The sequence below is a fragment of the Bos javanicus genome, chromosome X (assembly GCF_032452875.1).
Source record: "Bos javanicus breed banteng chromosome X, ARS-OSU_banteng_1.0, whole genome shotgun sequence".
Lineage (NCBI taxonomy): Eukaryota > Metazoa > Chordata > Mammalia > Artiodactyla > Bovidae > Bos > Bos javanicus.
Window position 1 is genome coordinate 76508346 of NC_083897.1, and position 20432 is coordinate 76528777.

Sequence of the window (20432 nt, forward strand, 5' to 3'; positions counted from 1 at the left end):
TTTTTTTTTACTAAATTCACAATATTGTACAACTGTTACCACTTTCTAAAATTAGAATATTTTCATTGTCCCCAAAGATAGCCCATACCTCCCAATTTCCCCCTTTCTCCATCCCCTGCTGCTGCTGCTAAGTTGCTTCAGTTGTGTCCGACTCTGTGCGACCCCATAGACTGCAGCGCATCAGGCTCCCCCGTCCCTGGGATTCTCAAGGCAAGAACACTGGAGTGGGTTGCCATTTCCTTCTCCAATGCATGAAAGTGACGAGTGAAAGTGAAGTCACTCAGTCGTGTCTGACTCTCATCGACCCCATGGACTGCAGCCTACCAGGCTCCTCCGTCCATGGGATTTTCCGGGCAAGAGTACTAGAGTGGGGTGCCATTGCCTTCTCCATTCCCTGGGTACCCACTAATCTACTTTCTCCCTCTGTAGATTTGCCTACTTGGATATTTTACATGTATAAGCAGAATCATCCAACATGTAGGAATTTGTGTCTGCCTTTTATATCATAAAGTTTCCAAGGTTCATCCATGTTTAGTATGGATGAATATTTCATTCCTTTTTATTGGGGTATAATATCCCATTGTTTATTTATCAGTTGATGGATATTTGGATACTTTTTGCTTTTGACTTTTATAAATATTGCTACTATGAACTTTGTATAGTTTTTTGAGCATAGGCATATGTTTTCATTCTCTTGGGTATATATCTAGGAGTGGAATTGCTGACCATTAAAATGTTTTTCATACTGACTGTCCCATTTTACATTCCCACCATCAATGTATATAGGTTCCAATTTCTTTACATCCTTGCCAACCCTTTAGTTTTAAAATACAATTATCATATTCATCCTAATGTGTATAAAATAGTATCTCATTGTGGTTTTGATTTATATTTTGTTCTAATGACTAATAATCTTGAGCATTTTTTCATGTGCTTCCTGGCCATTTGTGTGTATTCTTTGCATAATTGTATATCTAAGTTCTTTTTTTAATTGAAGTATAGTTGATTTACAGTGTTGTATTAATTTCTGCTCTATAACAAAGTGGTTCAGTTATATATACATTCTTTAAAAAATATTCTTTTCCATTGTGATTTATCATAGAATATTGAATATAGTTCTCTTTGCTATACAGTAGGACCTTGTTGTTTATCCATTCTGTATATAAAAGCTTAAATCTGCTGCCTCCAATTTTCCACTCTAGCCCCCCTCCTACTCTCCCACCCCATTTAGCAAACAACAGTCTGCTCTCTAGAGCTGATTCTGTTTCTGTTTAATAGGTTCATTTGTGTCATATTTTAGATTAAACATATGAATGATATATGGTATTTGTCTTTCTCTTTCTGAGTTACTTCCCTAGTATGATAATCTCTAGTTGCATCCATGTTGCTGCAAATGGCATTTTTTCATTCTTTTATGGCTGAGTGATATTTCACTGTATGTGTGTGTATCGTATCTTCTTTTTAACATTTTTATTTATTTTTAATTGAAGGGTAATTGCTTTACAATATTGTGTTGGTTTCCACCATACAGCAACATGAATCAGTCATAGTTATACATATGCCCCTCCCTCTTGAGCTTCCCTCCCACCTTCCACCCCATCCCACCCCTCTAGGTTGTTTCAGAGTACCAGTTTGAGCTCCCTGAGTCATAGCTCAAATTTCCACTGGCTATCTATTTTATATATGGTGATGTGTATAGATATACCACATCTTTATTTATCTGTCAGTGACCATTTAAGTTGTTTCCATGTTTTGGCTATTGTGAATAGGGTTGTTATGAACATTGTGGTGCCATGTATCTTTTTGAATGCCCAGGTTTGGGATTGCTAGATCAAATGGTAATTCTGTTTTGTTTTAGGAGGAACCTCCATAGGGTTTTCCACAGTGGCTACACCAACTTAAATTCCCACCAACAGTGTAGGAGGGTTCCTTTTTCTCTACACCCTCTTTAGCGTTTATTATTTGTAGACTTTTTAACGATGACCTTTCTGACTGGTATGGTATTTCACTGTAGTTTTGGTTTGATTTCTCTAGTAATTAGAAATGTTGAACATCTTTTCTTGTGCCTGTTGCCCATCTATATGCCTTCTTTGGAATACTGTCTATTTAGGTCTTCAGCCCATTTTTTGATTGGGTTTTTTGTTGTTGAGTTGTTGTATATTTAAGTTCTTTAAAACCCATTTTACAGTTGGGTTTGTCTTTCTATTGTTTAATTGTAAGAAGTCTTTATATTATTAAAAGGGTATATATTATATAAAAGGATATTAATGCCTTTTCAGATACATGATTTGAAAATAGTTGTCCCCAGTTAAATGGGTTGTCTTTTCACTTTCTTGATGGTATCTTTTGATACACAGAGGATTTGAATTTTTTGCATTTTAAACTTTTATTCTTTTGTAACCCTGTTGGATTACAGATGCATCTATTATATAACTTAGTAGGATATACTGTAATAATACACTTACATAAATATTTCCATGGGAATCTGTGAGCTCTAAATCCCATTCTATGTTTTATTCATCATTGTGTTTGTCATTTATAAAATTACTCTGTTCTAAGCAGAAAATAGAGTAATAAACAAAAAACTACTGAAGGCTTCCAGAGAGTAAGTGCTCAGGAAATATATTTGAAAAATGAATGAATTATTATTGTAAATGATGTAAAGCAGAATATCATACTATTAATATTTTCCTTGAATTATACTTTTTTATTTTAAAAATATCTTATTCATGTATAGAGTTTTAAATTTCTGTCATACAGCTCAGTGATTCAGTTTTATATATATATATATATTATATATATATACACACACATATTCTTTTTCACATTATTTTCCATAATGGTTTATCACAGTCCTTGAATTATACTTTGTAGATAAGTGTACATGTAGAGTTTGTTACTCATGTTTTCATATCCTCAGTGAAATAAAGAAAAGACATTTTCTTTAAGTTTTATTTTATTTGTTTCAGACCACTTACAGTGTAGATAGATTTTCAGTTTACTAAACTATGTATTTAATTCAATATATGACCTCGTAAATAAGGATATTCTTAAAACTTTTATTTTAACAGCGAAAGCAAGTTGAATACATTGGTGCAGAAGCTTCATGACTTTCTGGCACACTCATCAGAGGAATCTGAAGAAACAAGTTCTCCTCCAAGACTTGTGATGAACCAAAGCACAGGTAAATTGGAAAAAAGAATTGCAATATCTTCTAGTCTTATTTACCGTTTACTTTTGAGGAGCTGAAGTTATTAAAATTTTTTTTTCTTTTTTTTCTTTCTTTTATTTTTTATTTATTTATTTATTTTTTTTTGTGATGAAAAATTTATTCCTTTATTTCTCATGTGTTCCCCATCCTGAACCCTCCTCCCTCCTCCCTCCCCATACCATCCCTCTGGGTCGTCCCAGTGCACCAGCCCCAAGAATCCAGCATCGTGCATTGAACCTGGACTGGCATCTCGTTTCATACATGACATTTCACATGTTTCAATGCCATTCTCCCAAATCTTCCCACCCTCTCCCTCTCCCACAGAGTCCATAAGCCTGTTCTATAGATCAGTGTCTCTTTTGCTGTCTCGTATACAGGGTTATCGTTACCATCTTTCTAAATTCCATATATACGTGTTAGTATACTGTATTGGTGTTTTTCCTTCTGGCTTACTTCACTCTGTATAATAGGCTCCAGTTTCACCCACCTCATTAGAACTGATTCAAATGTATTCTTTTTAATGGCTGAGTAATACTCCATTGTGTATATGTACCACAGCTTTCTTATCCATTCATCTGCTGATGGACATCTAGGTTGCTTCCATGTCCTGGCTATTATAAACAGTGCTGCGATGAACATTGGGGTACACGTGTCTCTTTCCCTTCTGGTTTCCTCAGTGTGTATGCCCAGCAGTGGGATTGCTGGATCATAAGGCAGTTCTATTTCCAGTTTTTTAAGGAATCTCCACACTGTTCTCCATAGTGGCTGTACTGGTTTGCATTCCCACCAACAGTGTAAGAGGGTTCCCTTTTCTCCACACCCTCTCCAGCATTTATTATTTGTAGACTTTTGGATCACAGCCATTCTGACTGGTGTGAAATGGTATCTCATAGTGGTTTTGATTTGCAAGTTATTAAAATTTTTAATAGCCCCTGTGTTTCTAGGAGTTAGGTAATATCTGATATTATAGATTTTGATTCAGATAAGTAAAAAAATTTAAGGTTTTATGGTTTTAGGTGCTTAGAGAAGCATACACTGAAGGTTTTATTTGTAATGGAAATGTTTTATAGAAGTGGGTGATGACTGTTAACTTTAAAATAGATAGGAGTGGGAGCAGTACAGAAATATGTTATTCTAAAAGTTATTCATGTATTATGAGTTATATTTTTATTTTCTTTGATAACTTTTCAGCATAGATTTGGTCCATACATTTTTAAAATACAAAACAACATCTCCTTTCTACCTCCCTTTTTCCTTTTTAAAAGTATATTGTATCATGTGATGATGACCATCATTTGTTTTCAAGTTTTTAAGGGTAGGCGCATATAGAAGAGGTGGACATGCACACAGGTGTGCGTACACACACACAAACACACACAGGCCTATTTGCACACAAACACAATATGTACAAAAAGTATGAAGAGTGGTAGATCACAGTGAAAAGTTCAACCATATGTGTAATTAGAGTCCCAGAAGGAAAGAAGAGAGAGAATGGTTCAGAATCTGAGTTTGATGAGATACTCACTGAGCATTTCCTAAAAGTGAAGAAAGACATCATGTAGATTCATGAAACACTGTGAACCTCAAGCAGGATAAATGGAAAGAAAACTATAACTAAGAAAATCATAATAAACTCCTAAAGAACAAAAACCAAGAGAAAAATCTTAGAAGCAGCTGGAGGAAAACAGTCATTGCTTTTTTAATGTTGAATGTTTTTGAACAGTTACACTGATAGCTCATTTGACAACAGTAATGTTAGAAGCTGGATGATAAATAAATGATTTATTTAAAGGGCCAAGTGAAAATAATTGCTAGCATAGTCTGCTCAGTGAAAACATCTTTCACAAGTGAAGGTGGATAAAACTTTGGAGTTTTCCTGACAGTCCAGTGGTTAAGACTCTGCCCTTCTACTGCAGGGGGCATGGGTTTGATGCCTGATCAGGGAACTAAGATTCAGCATGCCATGAGGCATGGCCAAAAATAAGTAAGAATGATGTCAACATATGTACACTAGGGGAAATACCAAAGGGTTTTCTTAAATCAGAAGGAAAATAATTTGAAATGGCAGCATAAAAATACAGGAAGTTATGAATAACAATGGAATCAATAAATAGGTGGAAAAAATGAAATATGTACTTTTATCTAATCCACAGTCTCTAGTCTTAATTCATAAATTGCCCAACAGTGTTTTCATAGGTAAGTCCCCTACCCTCCCAAGACCGGGATCCCGTTGAAGAGCCCACACTGTATATGTTACTTGGTCTTTAGCCTTTTCAAATCTCAAACAAGCTGGAACCATGACATTTTAAAAATGTATAGATATATTATTTTGGTGATTGTCCCTCAGTGTTCGTTTGATTAGTTATAAAATTAGATTGAGGTTTTTAATTTTTGGTAGGATTGCTGTGTAAGTGGTATTATGTTCTTGTCCATACATCATATCACAAAGCACATGATGAAGTTTCCTCCTTTATTGGTGATATTAACTTAGGTTATTTGGTTATGGCTGCTTTTCTAAATTAAACCACTGTAAAGTTATGATTTATTCTTTTGTACCTACCTAAAAAGTAATTTGTTGAAGATTACTTTGAAACTGCTTAGGTATTCTTTTCATCATCAAAAATTAGCTTTTTTAAAAAAATTGCAAATTATCACAAACTTGGCAGCTTAAGACAACCCAAATTTATTATTTCACAGTTCTGTGGATCTGGAGTCCAGGTGGGCTTTGCTGAGGTCTGCTCAGGGAATCACAAGGGCTAAGTCAAAGTGATAGTAAGACTGTGTTCCTTTCTATAGAATCTGGAAGAATCCATTTTCATGCTCATTCAGGTTGTTGGCAGAATTCAGTTCATTGTGGTTGTAGGTCTGAGGTCCTCATTTCATGCTAACTATTGGCCAGGATCCTCTCAGCTCCTTAATTTCCTCTCTCATGGCCCCTTCCAACTTCAAAGCCAGCAATAGTGCATTGTGTCATCCTCATGCTTTGAGTTTCTCTGACTTAGCCTTTTGCTTGTTTCTTTTGCATCTTCTGCCATGAACTAGAGACATTTTTCTATTTTAAGGGACCCATGTGATTAGATTAGGTCCCTTCTGTCTCACTTCTCCCAAATGAGCTCCCATTTTTTAAAGTCACCTGTGCCATTTTATGTAGCAAAACAATGGGAGTGTTATTTCCTCACATTCACAGGATCTGGTGATTAGGGGGCATGAAATCTTGGGGGCCATTCCTAGAAATTCTGCCTGTCACCACATCCATTTATGATTCTTGGATCAATGGTATGTTACTATGATGGTTCAAAATGGTGATGTCCTATCATTACTTCTGTCTTTTCTGTAAGGGAGATGTTTACATTTCTATGCTCTCTCTTTATTTGTTTATATTGGTGTATGCTAGCATTTTTTTCTTTTTCCATGAACATTTTCTTACTGTCGTTATTTTAATGTTCAAATTATACCAATATTGGCTAGTGGGAACCCCTTTTGTATGGCTCTTGTAGACCTTTTCATAAGTCTTCATCAACCTTGAGCACTTTTCTTACTTTCTGCCCTCACAAGATGTTCATTGTTTACTTTGCACTGTCTGTTCCCCAGCCCTGGAATCAGTTATTTCTCCAAGAAGTTCTGATTCATTTTAGTGGGGTATAGTATTTAGAAAGCAATATCTGGGTGTATGATGTGCTCATTGCTGTTAGGATGTCTTCGCTTCCAGGCTCTTTAGCAGGGAAAGCCAATATATGTGATGTATTTTCATGTGTTGATATTGATACTTTTAGTTTTACTTTGGACTGCAGACATCATTCTGATCTTCCTCTTTTCATATTTTAACTTCTTACTGCAACAGAGAGAAAGGTGGTTCCCATTATCCTCAGTTTATGTACTCAGTTACTTAGTCTTCATTGTGTTTACAGTTTCAACTTTGCATGGTAAACAATCACAATAAAGAAACCTAACTAGTGTTAAATACTTAAAGTTCTGTCTTTAGAATGAAATTATATTGTCACAGTTCTAAATTCAGTAGTTAGTTGGGGAGTTTTGCTTCTAGTAGTGGCAGAGTAGCTCTTTTTGGATAAGCAGATTATCTCCCACAGATACCAATTATAAATTCTGGCCAAAATACTGAAAACAATGATGAAGGAACTGATTAGTGACACAAACAAGACACACACTGGAATAGAGTCAACATATGAAAAAAGAAGTATTCTTTGCTCAATTACCAATTGTTAAGCCTTTTTCCTTAGGAAAGGTGCCAGTTAGCTCCAGCAGTGGAATTTCAGACTTGGATAGCTTTCTTCTTCTGGATATGCTGTGTGAGCTTGCAGCCCTATTAATTTTGATAGCCTCCTTGTGACTAAGGTTGAACCAGCATAAAACTCAGCATTTGGTCTAAGGTGGTGGTATAGGAATACCATGATGTCACCTTCCCCCACAGACACACTGAATTTACAGCTATGTAAAGAGCAGTTCCTTCTACAGAAAAACTGAGGTGTGATTAAACAGCTTCTGCACAACAAACAGTACAAGTACCACATAGAGATTGGTAGAGACAGAGACACAGTACTGATGAGAACCCCACTTCAATGTGGTATGCAGCAGTGGAGAGGGATCACTAAGGAGCATGTGTGCACACTCGCCTGCCCTGGGGCACAGAGATAAAAACAGTGGTTTAAAAGGGACCTAGACTATGCATGAAGGAAATCCTCTTACTATCCCTACCTAGAGTGTCTGCAAAATGGGCAGAGAACTGCTGGAAGTCTCTTCAGTGTTGAAGGTGCTAGAGAGCACCATTTTTTGTGTTCTCCCATCACCTTGATGAGGTCTTCCCTCATAGCTCAATCGGTAAAGAATATGCCTGCAATGAAGGAGACCTGGGTTCAATTCCTTGGTCAGGAAGATCCTCTGGAGAAGGAAATGGCTACCCACTTCAGTATTCTTCCCTGGAGAATCCCATGGACAGAGGAGGCTGGCAGGCTACAATCCATGGGATCGCAAGAGTCAGACATGACTTAGTGACTAAACCACCACCATCACCTTGATGAGATGAGTGGAATGTAGTCCAGGTTCTCTAGCTGGCCTGCCAAGGCACTTCAGCCTGCTCCTGGCCCACACAAGGTAAAGTCATAGTGCCAGGGCAGCCCAAGTGTGCAGCGCCCTAGGATCCCCCTGGCCGATGATATATTAGGCTTCAGCTGACCTGCCAAAACTGCCTGACACATTCAGACTACACAGGAGATGCTCTTAGCAGAGATTATGCCTTCAAGACCAAGAGAGGTACCTGTTTTGCCGGATGTGTAGCATGAAACAGAAAGTCAAACAGAATGGGGACAGAAGAGTATGTTCCAAATGAAAGAGCAAGATAATACTTCAGAAAAAATCTTAACGAAATGGAGATAAGTAATTTATCTGATAAATAATTGAAAGAAATTGTCATAAAGGCTTTCCAAACTAGGGAGAAGAATGGAGGAATAGAGTGAGAACTTCAACAAAGGGTTCGAAAATATAAGAAAGAACCAATCAGTGCTGAAGAACACAATAACTGAAATGACAAATAGAGGAAATTGATAGCAAATTAGATGATATAGTAGGACACATCAGCCATCTGGAACACAGAATAGTGGAAATCACCCAATCAGAATAGAAAAAAAGAATTTTTAAAAATGAGAGTTTAAGGGAACTCTATGACATCAGGAGTACTAACATTCTCATAGTAGGGGTAGGGAGATTGCAGATGGAGAAAAGAGGGAGAGAAGGGGACAGAGACTTACTTAAAGAAATGTTTGAAAACTTCTCTAATCTGGAAAATGAAACAGACATCTAGGTACAGGAAGCACAGAGTCCCCCCAAAAAATGAATCCACAGAGATCCACACCAAGACACGTATGTAAAATGGCAAAAGATGAAGACAATTTTATAGACAGCAGGACAAAAACAACTAATTGTATACAAGGAAAACCCCATAAGATTACTTACTGATTTTTCAACAGAAGCTCTGCAAGCCAGAATGGAGTGGCATGATATATTTAAAGTACTGAATGTAAAAAATTTCCAACCAAGGATACTCTACCTGGCGAGTTTATCATTCAGAATTGAAGGAAAGATAGTTTCCCAGACAAGCACAAAACTAAAGGAGTTTAGCACCATTAAAATGGCCTACAAGAAATGTTCAAGGGTGTTCTCAAGGTAGAAAAGCAAAAGCAATAGCTTGTTATTCAGTCTATATGTCAATAAGTAGTGTCCAACTATTTGCGACCCATGGACTGCAGCATGCCAGGCTTCCCTGTCCTCCACTATCTCCCAGAGTTGCACAAACTCATGTCCATTGATGTCTAAACATCTCACCCTTTGCCACCTCTTTCTCCTTTTTCCTTCAATCTTTCCCAGCATCAGGGTCTTTTCCAGTGAGTCGACTCTTCTCATCTGGTGGCCAAAGTATTGGAGCTTCGGCTTCAGCATCAGTCCTTCCAATGAATATTCAGGGTTGATTTCCTTTAGGATTGACTGGTTTGATCTCCTTGCAGTCCAAGGGACTCTAAAAGTCTTCTACGACATCACAGTTCCAAAGCATCAATTCTTTGGTGCTCAGCCTTCTTTATGGTCTAACTCTCACATCCATACATGACTACTGGAAAAACCATAGCTTTGGCTAGATGGACCTTTGTCAGCAAGGTAATGTCTCTGCTTTTTAATATGCTGTCTAAATTTGTCATAACTTTCCTTCCAAGGAGCAAGCAACTTTTAATTTTGTGGCTGCAGTTACTGTCAACAGTGATTTTAGAGCCCAAGAAAATAAAATCTGTCACTGTTTCCACTTTTACCCCTTCAATTTGCCATGAAGTGATGGGAGAGATGCCATGATCTTAGTTTTTTGAATGTTGAGTTTCAAGTCAGCTTTTTCACTCTTCTCTCTCATTTCCATCAAGAGGCTCTTTAATTCCTCTTCACCTTCTGCCGTTAGTGTGGTATCATCTGCATATCTGAGGATATTGATATTTCTCCTGGCAGTCTTGATTCCAGCTTGTGATTTATCCAGCCTGGTATTTCTCACGATGTACTCTGCATAGAAGTTAAATAAGTGGGATGACAATATACAGCTTTGTCACACTCCTTTCCCAGTTTTGAGCCAGTTCATTTTTCTATGTCCAGTTCTTACTGCCACTTCTTGACATACATGTAGGTTTCTCAGGAGATAGGTAAGGTGGTCTTGATATTCCCATCTCTTTAAGAATTTTCCAGAGTTTGTTGTGATCGACACGGTCAAAGGCTTTAGCATAGTCAATGAAGCAGAAGTAGATGTTTTTCTGGAATTCTCTTCCTTTTTCTATGATCCAAAAAATGTTGGCAGTTTGGTCTCTGTTTCCTCTGCTTTTTCTAAACCCAGCTTCTCAATTCACATACAGCTGAAGCCTAACTTGAAGAATTTTGAGCATAACCTTACTAGCATGTGAAATGAGTGCAATTGTATGGTAGTTGGAATATTCTTTGGCCTTGGAACAGACCTTTTCCAGTCCTGTGTCCATTGTTGAGTTTTCCAAATTTGCTGGCATTTTGACTGCAGCACTTTAACCACATCATCTTTTATGGTATGAAATAACTGTGCTGGAATCCCATCACCTATGCTATCTTTGTTTGTAGTAATGCTTCCTAATGCCCATTTGACTTCACACTCCAGGATGTCTGGCACTAGGTGAGTGACCACCCCTTTGTGGTTATCCAGGTCATTAAGGCCTTTTTTGTATAGTTCTTCTGTATATTCTTTGCCACCTCTTAGCTAGAAATAAGAAAATATATGAAAAAAATCTCAGTGGTAAAGGTAAATATATAGTAATGACTGTGAATCAGCCACATATAAAGCTAGTAGGAAGGTTAAAAGACAAAAAATCAACTATAAGTAAAATAAGTGGTTAAGAAATGCATAAAGTTGTAAAATAATGTCAGAAAAAAAATTTGGGAGGGGTATACTAAAAATGTACTTTTAGAATATATTTGAACTTTACTTCCCTGGTAGCTCAGATGGTAAAGCATCAGCCTACAATGCAGAAGACCCGAGTTCAATCCCTGGGTTGGGAAGATCCTCTGGAGAAGGAAATGGCACCCCACTCCAGTACTCTTGCCTGGAAAATCCCATGGATGGAGGAGCATGGTAGGCTATAGTCCATGGGGTCGCCAAGAGTCGGACACGACTGAGTGACATCACTCACTCACTCCTCAAGCAGCTATCAGCCTATATTAAATCATTGTTTGTGTGTTTCAACCTGATAGTAACTGCAAATCCAAAACCTGCTATAGATAAATAAAAAATAAAGAGAGAAAGGAGCCCAAACATAAGGAAAGCCATCAGACTGCAAGAGAAGAAAGGAACAGAGAAGAACTATAAAAACAAGCAGAAAATAATTAACAATATTGCAATAAGTACATAGTTAGCAATAACCACTTTAAATGAAAATTTACTAAATGCTCCAATCAAAATAGAGATAGCTGAATGAATAGAAAACAGGACCCATTTATATGCTGCCTACAAGAGACTCACTTCCAATCTAAAGACAGATTGATATTAAAGGGATGGAGAAATATATTCCATGCAAAAAGAAACAAAAAAAGAAAGCTGAAGTAGTAAATAAAATGCTACAAAACCAGTGCATCAGGGAAGAAATCAAAGAGCAAATTCAAAAATACCTTGAGACACATGAAAATGGTAGCACAACTTTCCAATATCTATGTCCGACTCTTTATAACCCCATGGACTAGTCTGCTAGGATCCTCTGTCCCTGGGATTCTCCAGGCAAGGATACTGGAGTAGGTTGCTGTGCCCTTCTCCAAGGGGTCTTCTCCACTCAGGGATTGAACCCACATCTCTTACATCTCCTGCATTGGCAGGCAGGTTCTTTACCACTAGTGCCACCTGGAAAGCCCTCTAATATCTGTGAGATGCAGCAAAAGCGGTTCTCAGAGGGACGATCATAGTGAAACAGGCCTACCTCACAAAACAAGAAAATTCTCAAATTAAAAAAAAACCAAAACTTTATACTTAAAGGAGCTAGAAAAAGAGGAACAAAGCAAGCGCAAACTTAGTAAAAGGAAGTTAATAATAAAGGTCAGACTGGAAATAATGAAACTGCTAGCTTGTCTTCTTCTTCTTTTCAGGGTCTTTCACAGAGTAAAAGTTTTAAATTTTGAGCAAGTCCAATTTACAGATTTCCTTTTGAGGACATGCTTTTCTCCTATATAAAGGAACCAGAAGAAGAACAAACCAAACTCTAGGTTACTAGAAAGACATAAACCATAAAGATCAGGGCAGAAATTAATGAATAGAGACTGAAAAAAATACTAGAAAAGATCAGTGAAACTTATGAATGAATTTTTAAAAAAATATGAACAAAATTGAAAAACCTTTAGTGAGATCCATCTTGATAAAAAGAGAGAGGGCCCAAGTAAATAAAATGAGAAATGAAAGATGAGATTTATCAACTTGTATCACACCAATGGAAGGAATCATAACAGACTACTGTGCCAATAATGAGGGCTTCCCTGGTGGCTCAGTGGTAAAGAATCCACCTGCCAATGTAGGAGACGTGGGTTCAATCCCTGGGTTGGGAAGATCCCCTAGAGAAGGAAATGGCAACCCACTCCAGTATTCTTGCCTGGAAAATTCCATGGGCAGAGGAGCCTGGAGGGATATTGTCCATGGGGTCACAAAGAGTCAGACATGACTTAGCAACTGAGCACCCACCATGCCAACAGTGGAGAACATCAAAGAAATGGATAAATTCCTAGAAACATACAATCTTTCGAGAATGAATCATGGAGAAATGCAAAATCTGACTGATTACTAATAAAATTCAATCGGTAGTGAAAAAGCTTCCAACACACAAAAGTCAAAGACCAGATTGCTTCATAGGTGAATTCTATCAAACAAAGAAGAATTATATCAACAATATTACAATAATTTTATATGGTGACAGATGGTAACTAGCCTTGTAGTCGTGATCATTTTGAAACATATAAAATATTGAATCACTATGTTGTTCACCTAAAAAGAATACATTGTCAATTTTATGTCAAAATGAAAGAATTAGATAGAAATCTGCATTCTTGATGAGGCATAATGGAATTAAAGAGATCCCAATAGGTTTTGTAAAATGGAGAAGGACATCTCACTTAGAAGAGAGCTACAGCTTGGGAGCTCCAGGACCTGCAAAAATTCTTACCGTATCTGGTTGGATTACAAGTGCAGTCCAGTTAGGGCTAAAAGAACAGAATAAAGTTTTCAGCTGCTTATACCAGAGGGTATATATTAATATTTTGTGGTTTGATTTCAGCTGAATTAACTATCTGCTATTAACAGAATCATCAACTAGAAGGGCATGCAGTGTTTTCACTATATCTTAAAATATGTCCAGTATCCAATCTGAAATACTGGATTAGATATAAAGAGGAAACTGTGACCCATGCTGAAAAGGAAAGGAAATCAATAGTGACAATCCACATGTCTTAAATTTTGAAATTAGCAAACAAGAATGTTAAACCAGCTATTGCAAACTTATTAACAAAGGCACTAATTTGCTTTAGTATAATAAAGCAAATAGGCCTGGCCTGCTGCAATTCATGGGGTCTCAAAGAGTTGGACACGACTGAGTGACTGAACTGAATAAAGCAAATATATTTGTGAAGAGTGGACAGATAGAAAATCTCAGTACAAACATGGAAAATGTGAAAAAGGACCAACTTGAAATTCTAGAACTGAAAAATGTAATTTCTGAATAACAAATACTTGTATTTAACAGGAGATTAGAGATAGCTGTAGTAGTGTCAGTGAAGTTGATGATATTCTAACAGAAATTATCCAATCTGAGAATAGAAAACATTGAAAAATAAAAAGCATATAGAACACTTGCTCTTCAGATCCTTTCCACAGTTAATTTGTATAGTTATCAATCAGATACATGTAAAGAATAGGAATGCTTCAGTTCAGTCATGCAGTCGTGACCCACTCTTTGCGACCCCATGAATTGCAGCATGCCAGGCCTCCCTGTCCATCACCAACTCCTGGAGTTCACTCAAACTCACGTCCATTGAGTCAGTGATGCCATCCAACCATCTCATCCTCTGTCATCCCCTTCTCCTCCTGCCCCTAGTCCCTCCCAGCATCAGAGTCTTTCCCAACGAGTCAACTCTTCGCATGAAGTGGCCAAAGTACTGGACTTTGAGCTTTAGCATCATTCCTTCCAAAGAAATCCCAGGGCTGATCTCCTTCAGAATGGACTGGTTGGATCTCCTTGCAGTCCAAGGGACTCTCAAGAGTCTTCAACACCACAGTTCATAAGTATCAATTCTTTGGCACTCAGCTTTCTTCACAGTCCAACTCTCACATCCATACATGACTACTGGAAAAACCATAGCCTTGACTAGACAGACCTTTGTTGGCAAAGTAATGTCTCTGCTTTTGAATATGCTGTCTATGTTGGTCATAACTTTCCTTCCAAGGAGTAAGCATCTTTTAATTTCATGGCTGCAGTCACCATCTGCAGTGATTTTGGAGCCCCCAAAAACGAAGTCTGACACTGTTTCCAGTGTTTCCCCATCTATTTCCCTTCAAGTGATGGGACCAGATGCCATGATCTTAGTTTTCTGAATCTTGAGCTTTAAGCCAACCTTTTCACTCTTCTCTTTCACTTTCATCAAGAGGCTCTTTAGTTCTTCTTCACTTTCTGCCATAAGGGTGGTGTCATCTGTATATCTGAGGTTATTGATATTTCTCCCGGCAATCTTGATTCCAGCTTGTGCTTCTTCCAGCCCAGCATTTCTCATGATGTACTCTGCATAGAAGTTAAAAAGCAGGGTGACAATATACAGCCTTGATGTACTCCTTTTCCTATTTGGAACCAGTCTGTTGTTCCATGTCCAGTTCTAACTGTTGCTTCCTGACCTGCATACAGGTTTCTCAAGAGGCCGGTCAGGTGTTCTGGTATTCCCATCTCTTGAAGAATTTTCCACAGTTTATTGTGATCCACACAGTCAAAGGCTTTGGCATAGTCAATAAAGCAGAAATAGATGTTTTTCTGGAACTCTCCTGCTTTTTTGATGATCCAGCAGATTTTGGCAACTTGATCTCTGGTTCCTCTGCCTTTTCTAAAACCAGCTTGAACATCACGAAGTTCACGATTCACATATTGCTGAAGCCTGGCTTGGAGAATTTTGAGCATTACTTTACTAGCGTGTGAGATGAGTGCAATTGTGTGGTAGTTTGAGCATTCTTTGGCATTGCCTTTCTTTGGGATTGGAATGAAAACTGACCTTTTGCAGTCCTGTGGCCAGTGCTGAGTTTTCCAAATTTGCTGGCATATTGAGTGCAGCACTCTCACAGCATCATCTTTCAGGATTTGAACTAGCTCAACTGGAATTCCATCACCTCCACTAGCTTTGTTCCTAGTGATGCTTTCCAAGGCCCACTTAACTTCCCATTCCAGGATGCCTGGCTCTCGGTGAGTGATCACACCATTGTGATTATCTTGGTCATGAAGATATTTTTTGTACAGTTCTTCTGTGTCTTCTTGCCACCTCTTCTTAATATCTTCTGCTTCTGTTAGGTCCATACCATTTCTGTCCTTTATCAAGCCCATCTTTGCATGAAATGTTCCCTTGGTATCTCTAATTTTCTTGAAGAGATCTCTAGTTTTTCCTTTTCTGTTGTTTTCCTCTATTTCTTTGCATTGATCGCTGAGGAAGGCTTTCTTATCTCTTCTTGATATTATTTGGAACTTTGCATTCAGATGCTTATATCTTTCTTTTTCTCCTTTGCTTTTCACTTCTCTTCCTTTCACAGCTATTTGTAAAGCCTCCCCAGACAGCCATTTTGCTTTTTTGCATTTCTTTTCCATGGGGATGGTCTTGATCCCTGTCTCCTGTACAGTCCATAGTTCATCAGGCACTCTATCAGATCTAGGCCCTTAAATCTATTTCTCACTTCCACTTTATAATCATACAGTGTGGACGTTAGGAATGCTTAACAATAGAGAAAAAAGTGCTGATAGAAACTCTCACTTGGCCCAGTGTTCTATAGTTTTTGTTGTAGTGATTTTGTTGTTAGCCATATACAAATTTGTTACATTTTTAGCAAATTATTTCATTTTGGGGGTGCTATTTTAAATTCCCTGGCTTTTAAATCTCAAGTTCTAATTGTTCATTGCAATAATTCTGTTATGTTTTTTATGTTGACCTTTATTCTGTGAATATGCTCTAGGTAGCTTCTTTTTCATCTTTCACATTTATTGAAATTTTCTACCTAATCTGGTTGTCTGCAAATTGGGTCATGTTTATTTCTTACTTGCCATTGTATGGCTTTTAATTCCTTTTTTTGTCTCATTATGCTGCGTAGGACTTTCTGTATTTTCTGTTATTATGTTGAAGAATGATAATAGACATCCTCTTGGTATTTCTGATATCAGTGGGAAAGCATTGAACTATTTTATCATTAAGTATGATGGTTCCTGAATAAGATTTTTGTAAATATTCTATCAAGTTGACAAAGTTCCCCTCCCCTAGCTTTCTAAGTTTTCTTTCCTAAAGTGATATTTGTACTGAGATAGATGTAGATTCACATGCAATTGTAATATATGCAGAGCTCTTTTGTACTTTGCCTAGTTTCTCACAATAGCAATGTTTTACAGAAGTATATTTTCAGTTAGCCATGTTATTGATATCTACCAGTATGACTCAGATTTCCTCAGTTTTATTGTACTTTTGTATTTGTGTTAAGTTCTACACAGTTTTATTACAAACATGAGTTGGTTCATGTTTGCATCACCACAGTCAACATGCAGATTTCTCATCTTGCCCTTTTGTAATCATGTTCAACTGTCTACCCATATTCGTACCTGTGCCTAATACCTGGAAATCACTAATTTATTCTCCATTTAAAAATTTTTTTTTTCATTTTAAACATGTTCTATAAATGGAATCATATAGTTTGGGATTAGACATTTTAGGATTGTGTTTTTTCACTTAGCATGATTTCCTTGGGATTCACCCAGGTCATTGCATGTGTCAATAGTTCTCTCCTTTTTATTTCAATGTAGTGTTCTATGGTATGGGTATACTACAGTTGGTTTAACCATTTACTTGTTAAAGGACATCTTGGATGATCCCAGATTTGGGCTGTTACAAATGAGGGTGCTGATAAACATTTGTGTACAGGTTTTTGTGTCAGTGAAAATTTCATTCCTCTGGGATAAATGCTCAGGAGTGCAGTTGGTGGGTCATTATAATGGTTGTATTTTTTTTAGAAGCACTCCTAAACGGTGTTCCGTAGTGGCTATGCTGGTTTATAGTCTCACAGCAATTTAAGAATGATCCATTTTTCTGTATTCTCTCCAGCATTTGATTTTACCATTGTTTAAAAAAAATTAAGAAATTAGACATTCTGATAGATACCTAGTTATAACTCAGTGTGGTTCTAATTTTCATTTCCCCAGTGACTAATAAAACTTTTAACACCATTATAGAGATTAAAAATCACAAGTTTACAGTGTACAGTTCAGTAGTTTCTAATATGTTCACAGATACATGCAGCCATCACGACAGAAAATTTTATAATATTATTACCTGAAAAAGAAACCCCATATTCTTTAGTTATCACCCTCTATGCTGCCTTAAGCAACCACTAATCTACTTTCTCATGGTTTTCCCTGTTTCAGACTTTCTTATGAATTGTCATTCTATTACATGTGGTACTTTGTGACTGGCTTCTTTCATTTAGTGTAAAGTGTTCAAGGTGTATTTATGTTGTAGTGTATATTAGTATTTCATTTCTTTTTTTTTTTTTTTTCAGTGTTACAGCTCTATTTTATTTAGAAGATAGCAGGAGAGTGAGAGAGAGAGAGAGAGAAAGAAAAGAGTATTTCATTTCTTTTTATGACCAAATAACATTATTTTATATAGAAATATCACATTGGTTGTTTTGTTGATGGACAATCTTGTTTCTACCTTTGGTTATTATGAATAATGCTACTCTGAACATTTGTGAACAAGTTTGTGTGTGGCCACATGTTTTCATTTCTCTTGGTTATATACATAGGGGTAGAATTGCTGAGTTATATGGTAACTCTGTTAAATCCTTTGAGGAGATATCAAACTGTTTCTCGAAGTGGCTACACCATTGCATGTTCTATCCAACAGTGTATGAGGATTCTGATTTCTCTGCATCCATGCCAACAGTGCTTGTTATCTGATTTTTGATTTTAATTTTAGTCAACCTAGTACATGTGAAGTTGAGTCTTATTATGGTTTTGGTTTTCATTTTGCGTGATGGCTAATGACATTGAGTATCTCTTCATATATTTATTGGTAGTTTGTATATATTCCTTGGAGAATTATCTACTTAGATCCTTTGCTCAGTTTTAATTGGGTATTTTGTCTTTTTTATCATTGACTTATAAGTATTCTTTATATCTTCTAGACTTCTATTAAGATAAAATATATATAATGTAAAGTTTACTCTTTTGACTAATTTTTAATATACAGTTCTTTGGCATTAAGTACATTCACATTGCTGTGTGTGTGAATCATTACCATCCATCTCCAGAACTTTTTCATCTTCTCCAACTGAAACTCTGTACCCTTTAAAGTCACTAACTTCCAAATCCACTTTACCCCTAGTCCCTGGTGGCCACTATTGCACATTCTTTCTCTATGATTATGACTACTTTAGGAACCTCACATATGTGGAATCTACAGTATTTGTCATTTTATGTCTGTCTTATTTTACTTGGCATAATGCCTTCAAAGTTATAGTCAGTGTTATAGCATGGATCAAAAATTTCTTCCCTTTTAAGACTGGATAGCATTCAGTTGTGGAGAAGGCAATGGCACCCCACTCCAGTACTCTCGCCTGGAAAATCCCATGGACAGAGGAGCCTGGTAGGCTGCAGTCCATGGGGTCGCTAAGAGTCAGGCACGACTGAACGACTTCACTTTCACTTTTCACTTTCATGCATTGGAGAAGGAAATGGCAACCCGCTCCAGTGTTCTTGCCTGGAGAATCCCAGGGACAGAGGAGCCTAGTGGGCTACCATCTGTGGGGTCGACAGAGTCGGACATTACTGAAGCGACTTGGCAGCAGTAGCAGCAGCAGCATTCAGTTGTGTAGATGTATGTGTTTCTTTAATTTTCTTGATGATTTCCTTTGAAGCACAAATGCTTTTAGTTTTGATAATGTCCACTGTATTTATTTTTGTTTTTGTTGCTTATACTTATGGTGTCATTTCTAAGAGTCTATTTCTAAATCTGGGGTCACAAAGATTTACCTCAGTGTTGTTTTCTAAGAGTTTTATAGTTTTAGCTCTTATGTTTAGTTCTTTAGAGTTAATTTTTGTATGTGGTGTAATACAGGTCTCTAACTTAAGTTTTTGAATGTGAATACATAGTTGTTCCAGTACCGTTTGTTGAAAAGACTATTTTCTTCCTGTTGAATGGGTGTAGCATCCTGTTGAAAATCATTTGACCATAGACATAGGGGTTTATTTCTGAACTTTCAGATCTTTTCAGCTGATTCTTATGTCTATCCTTTTGCCAGTACCACACTATATTGATTATAGTTGTTTTACACTAAGTTTTAAAATCTCTAAGTGTGAGTCTTCCTCTTTTGTTTTGATTATCCTGGGTTCATTTTAATTGTACATGAATTTTAGAATTAGCTTATCAGTTTCTACAAAGAAGCCAGTGGGATTCTGACATGGATTGCCTTTTTTAAAATTGTGGATTCATTTGGGGAGTATTGCTATCTTAATGTTGTTTTCTATTTAATGATCATGCATTGTTTTTGCCATTGATTTAAATCTTTAATTTATTTCAGTGATGTTTTGTAGTTTTCAGAGTATAAGTTTTAAACTTCTTTAAGTTTTTTCCTAAGCATTTTATTCTTTTGGATGCTATTATAAATGGATTGTTTTCTTAATTTTATTTTCAGATCATTCTTTGCAAGTGTATAGGAATGTAATTGACTTTTATTTTTCTCATATCCTTCAACCTTTCTGAACTCTTTCATTAGTTCTAATATTTTTTAGTGGATTCCTTAGGACTTCTATATATAATATATATTGTCTCCAAAGACAAATAGTTCTACCTCTTCCTTTTCAGTCTTCTTGCCTTTTATTTCTTTAACTCGTGGTTACTTGTTCTGGCTGGAATCTCCATTACAGTGTTGAATGGAAGTGTTAAGAGAGGATTTCCT

At 36.8% G+C, this 20432-nt stretch overlaps 1 protein-coding gene across 10 annotated transcripts in view; it reads left to right on the forward strand.

Annotated features, from left to right (window-relative positions):
* ATRX (ATRX chromatin remodeler) overlaps positions 1 to 20432 on the forward strand; it is a 286342-nt gene that overhangs the window by 71984 nt on the left and 193926 nt on the right. For all 10 annotated transcript variants that reach the window (XM_061409663.1, XM_061409658.1, XM_061409661.1 and 7 more), the window contains one exon: positions 3072 to 3184. In XM_061409663.1, the coding sequence (XP_061265647.1) occupies positions 3169 to 3184 (16 nt within the window). In that variant the 5' untranslated portion in view covers positions 3072 to 3168. The remainder of the gene's footprint in view (positions 1 to 3071; positions 3185 to 20432) is intronic.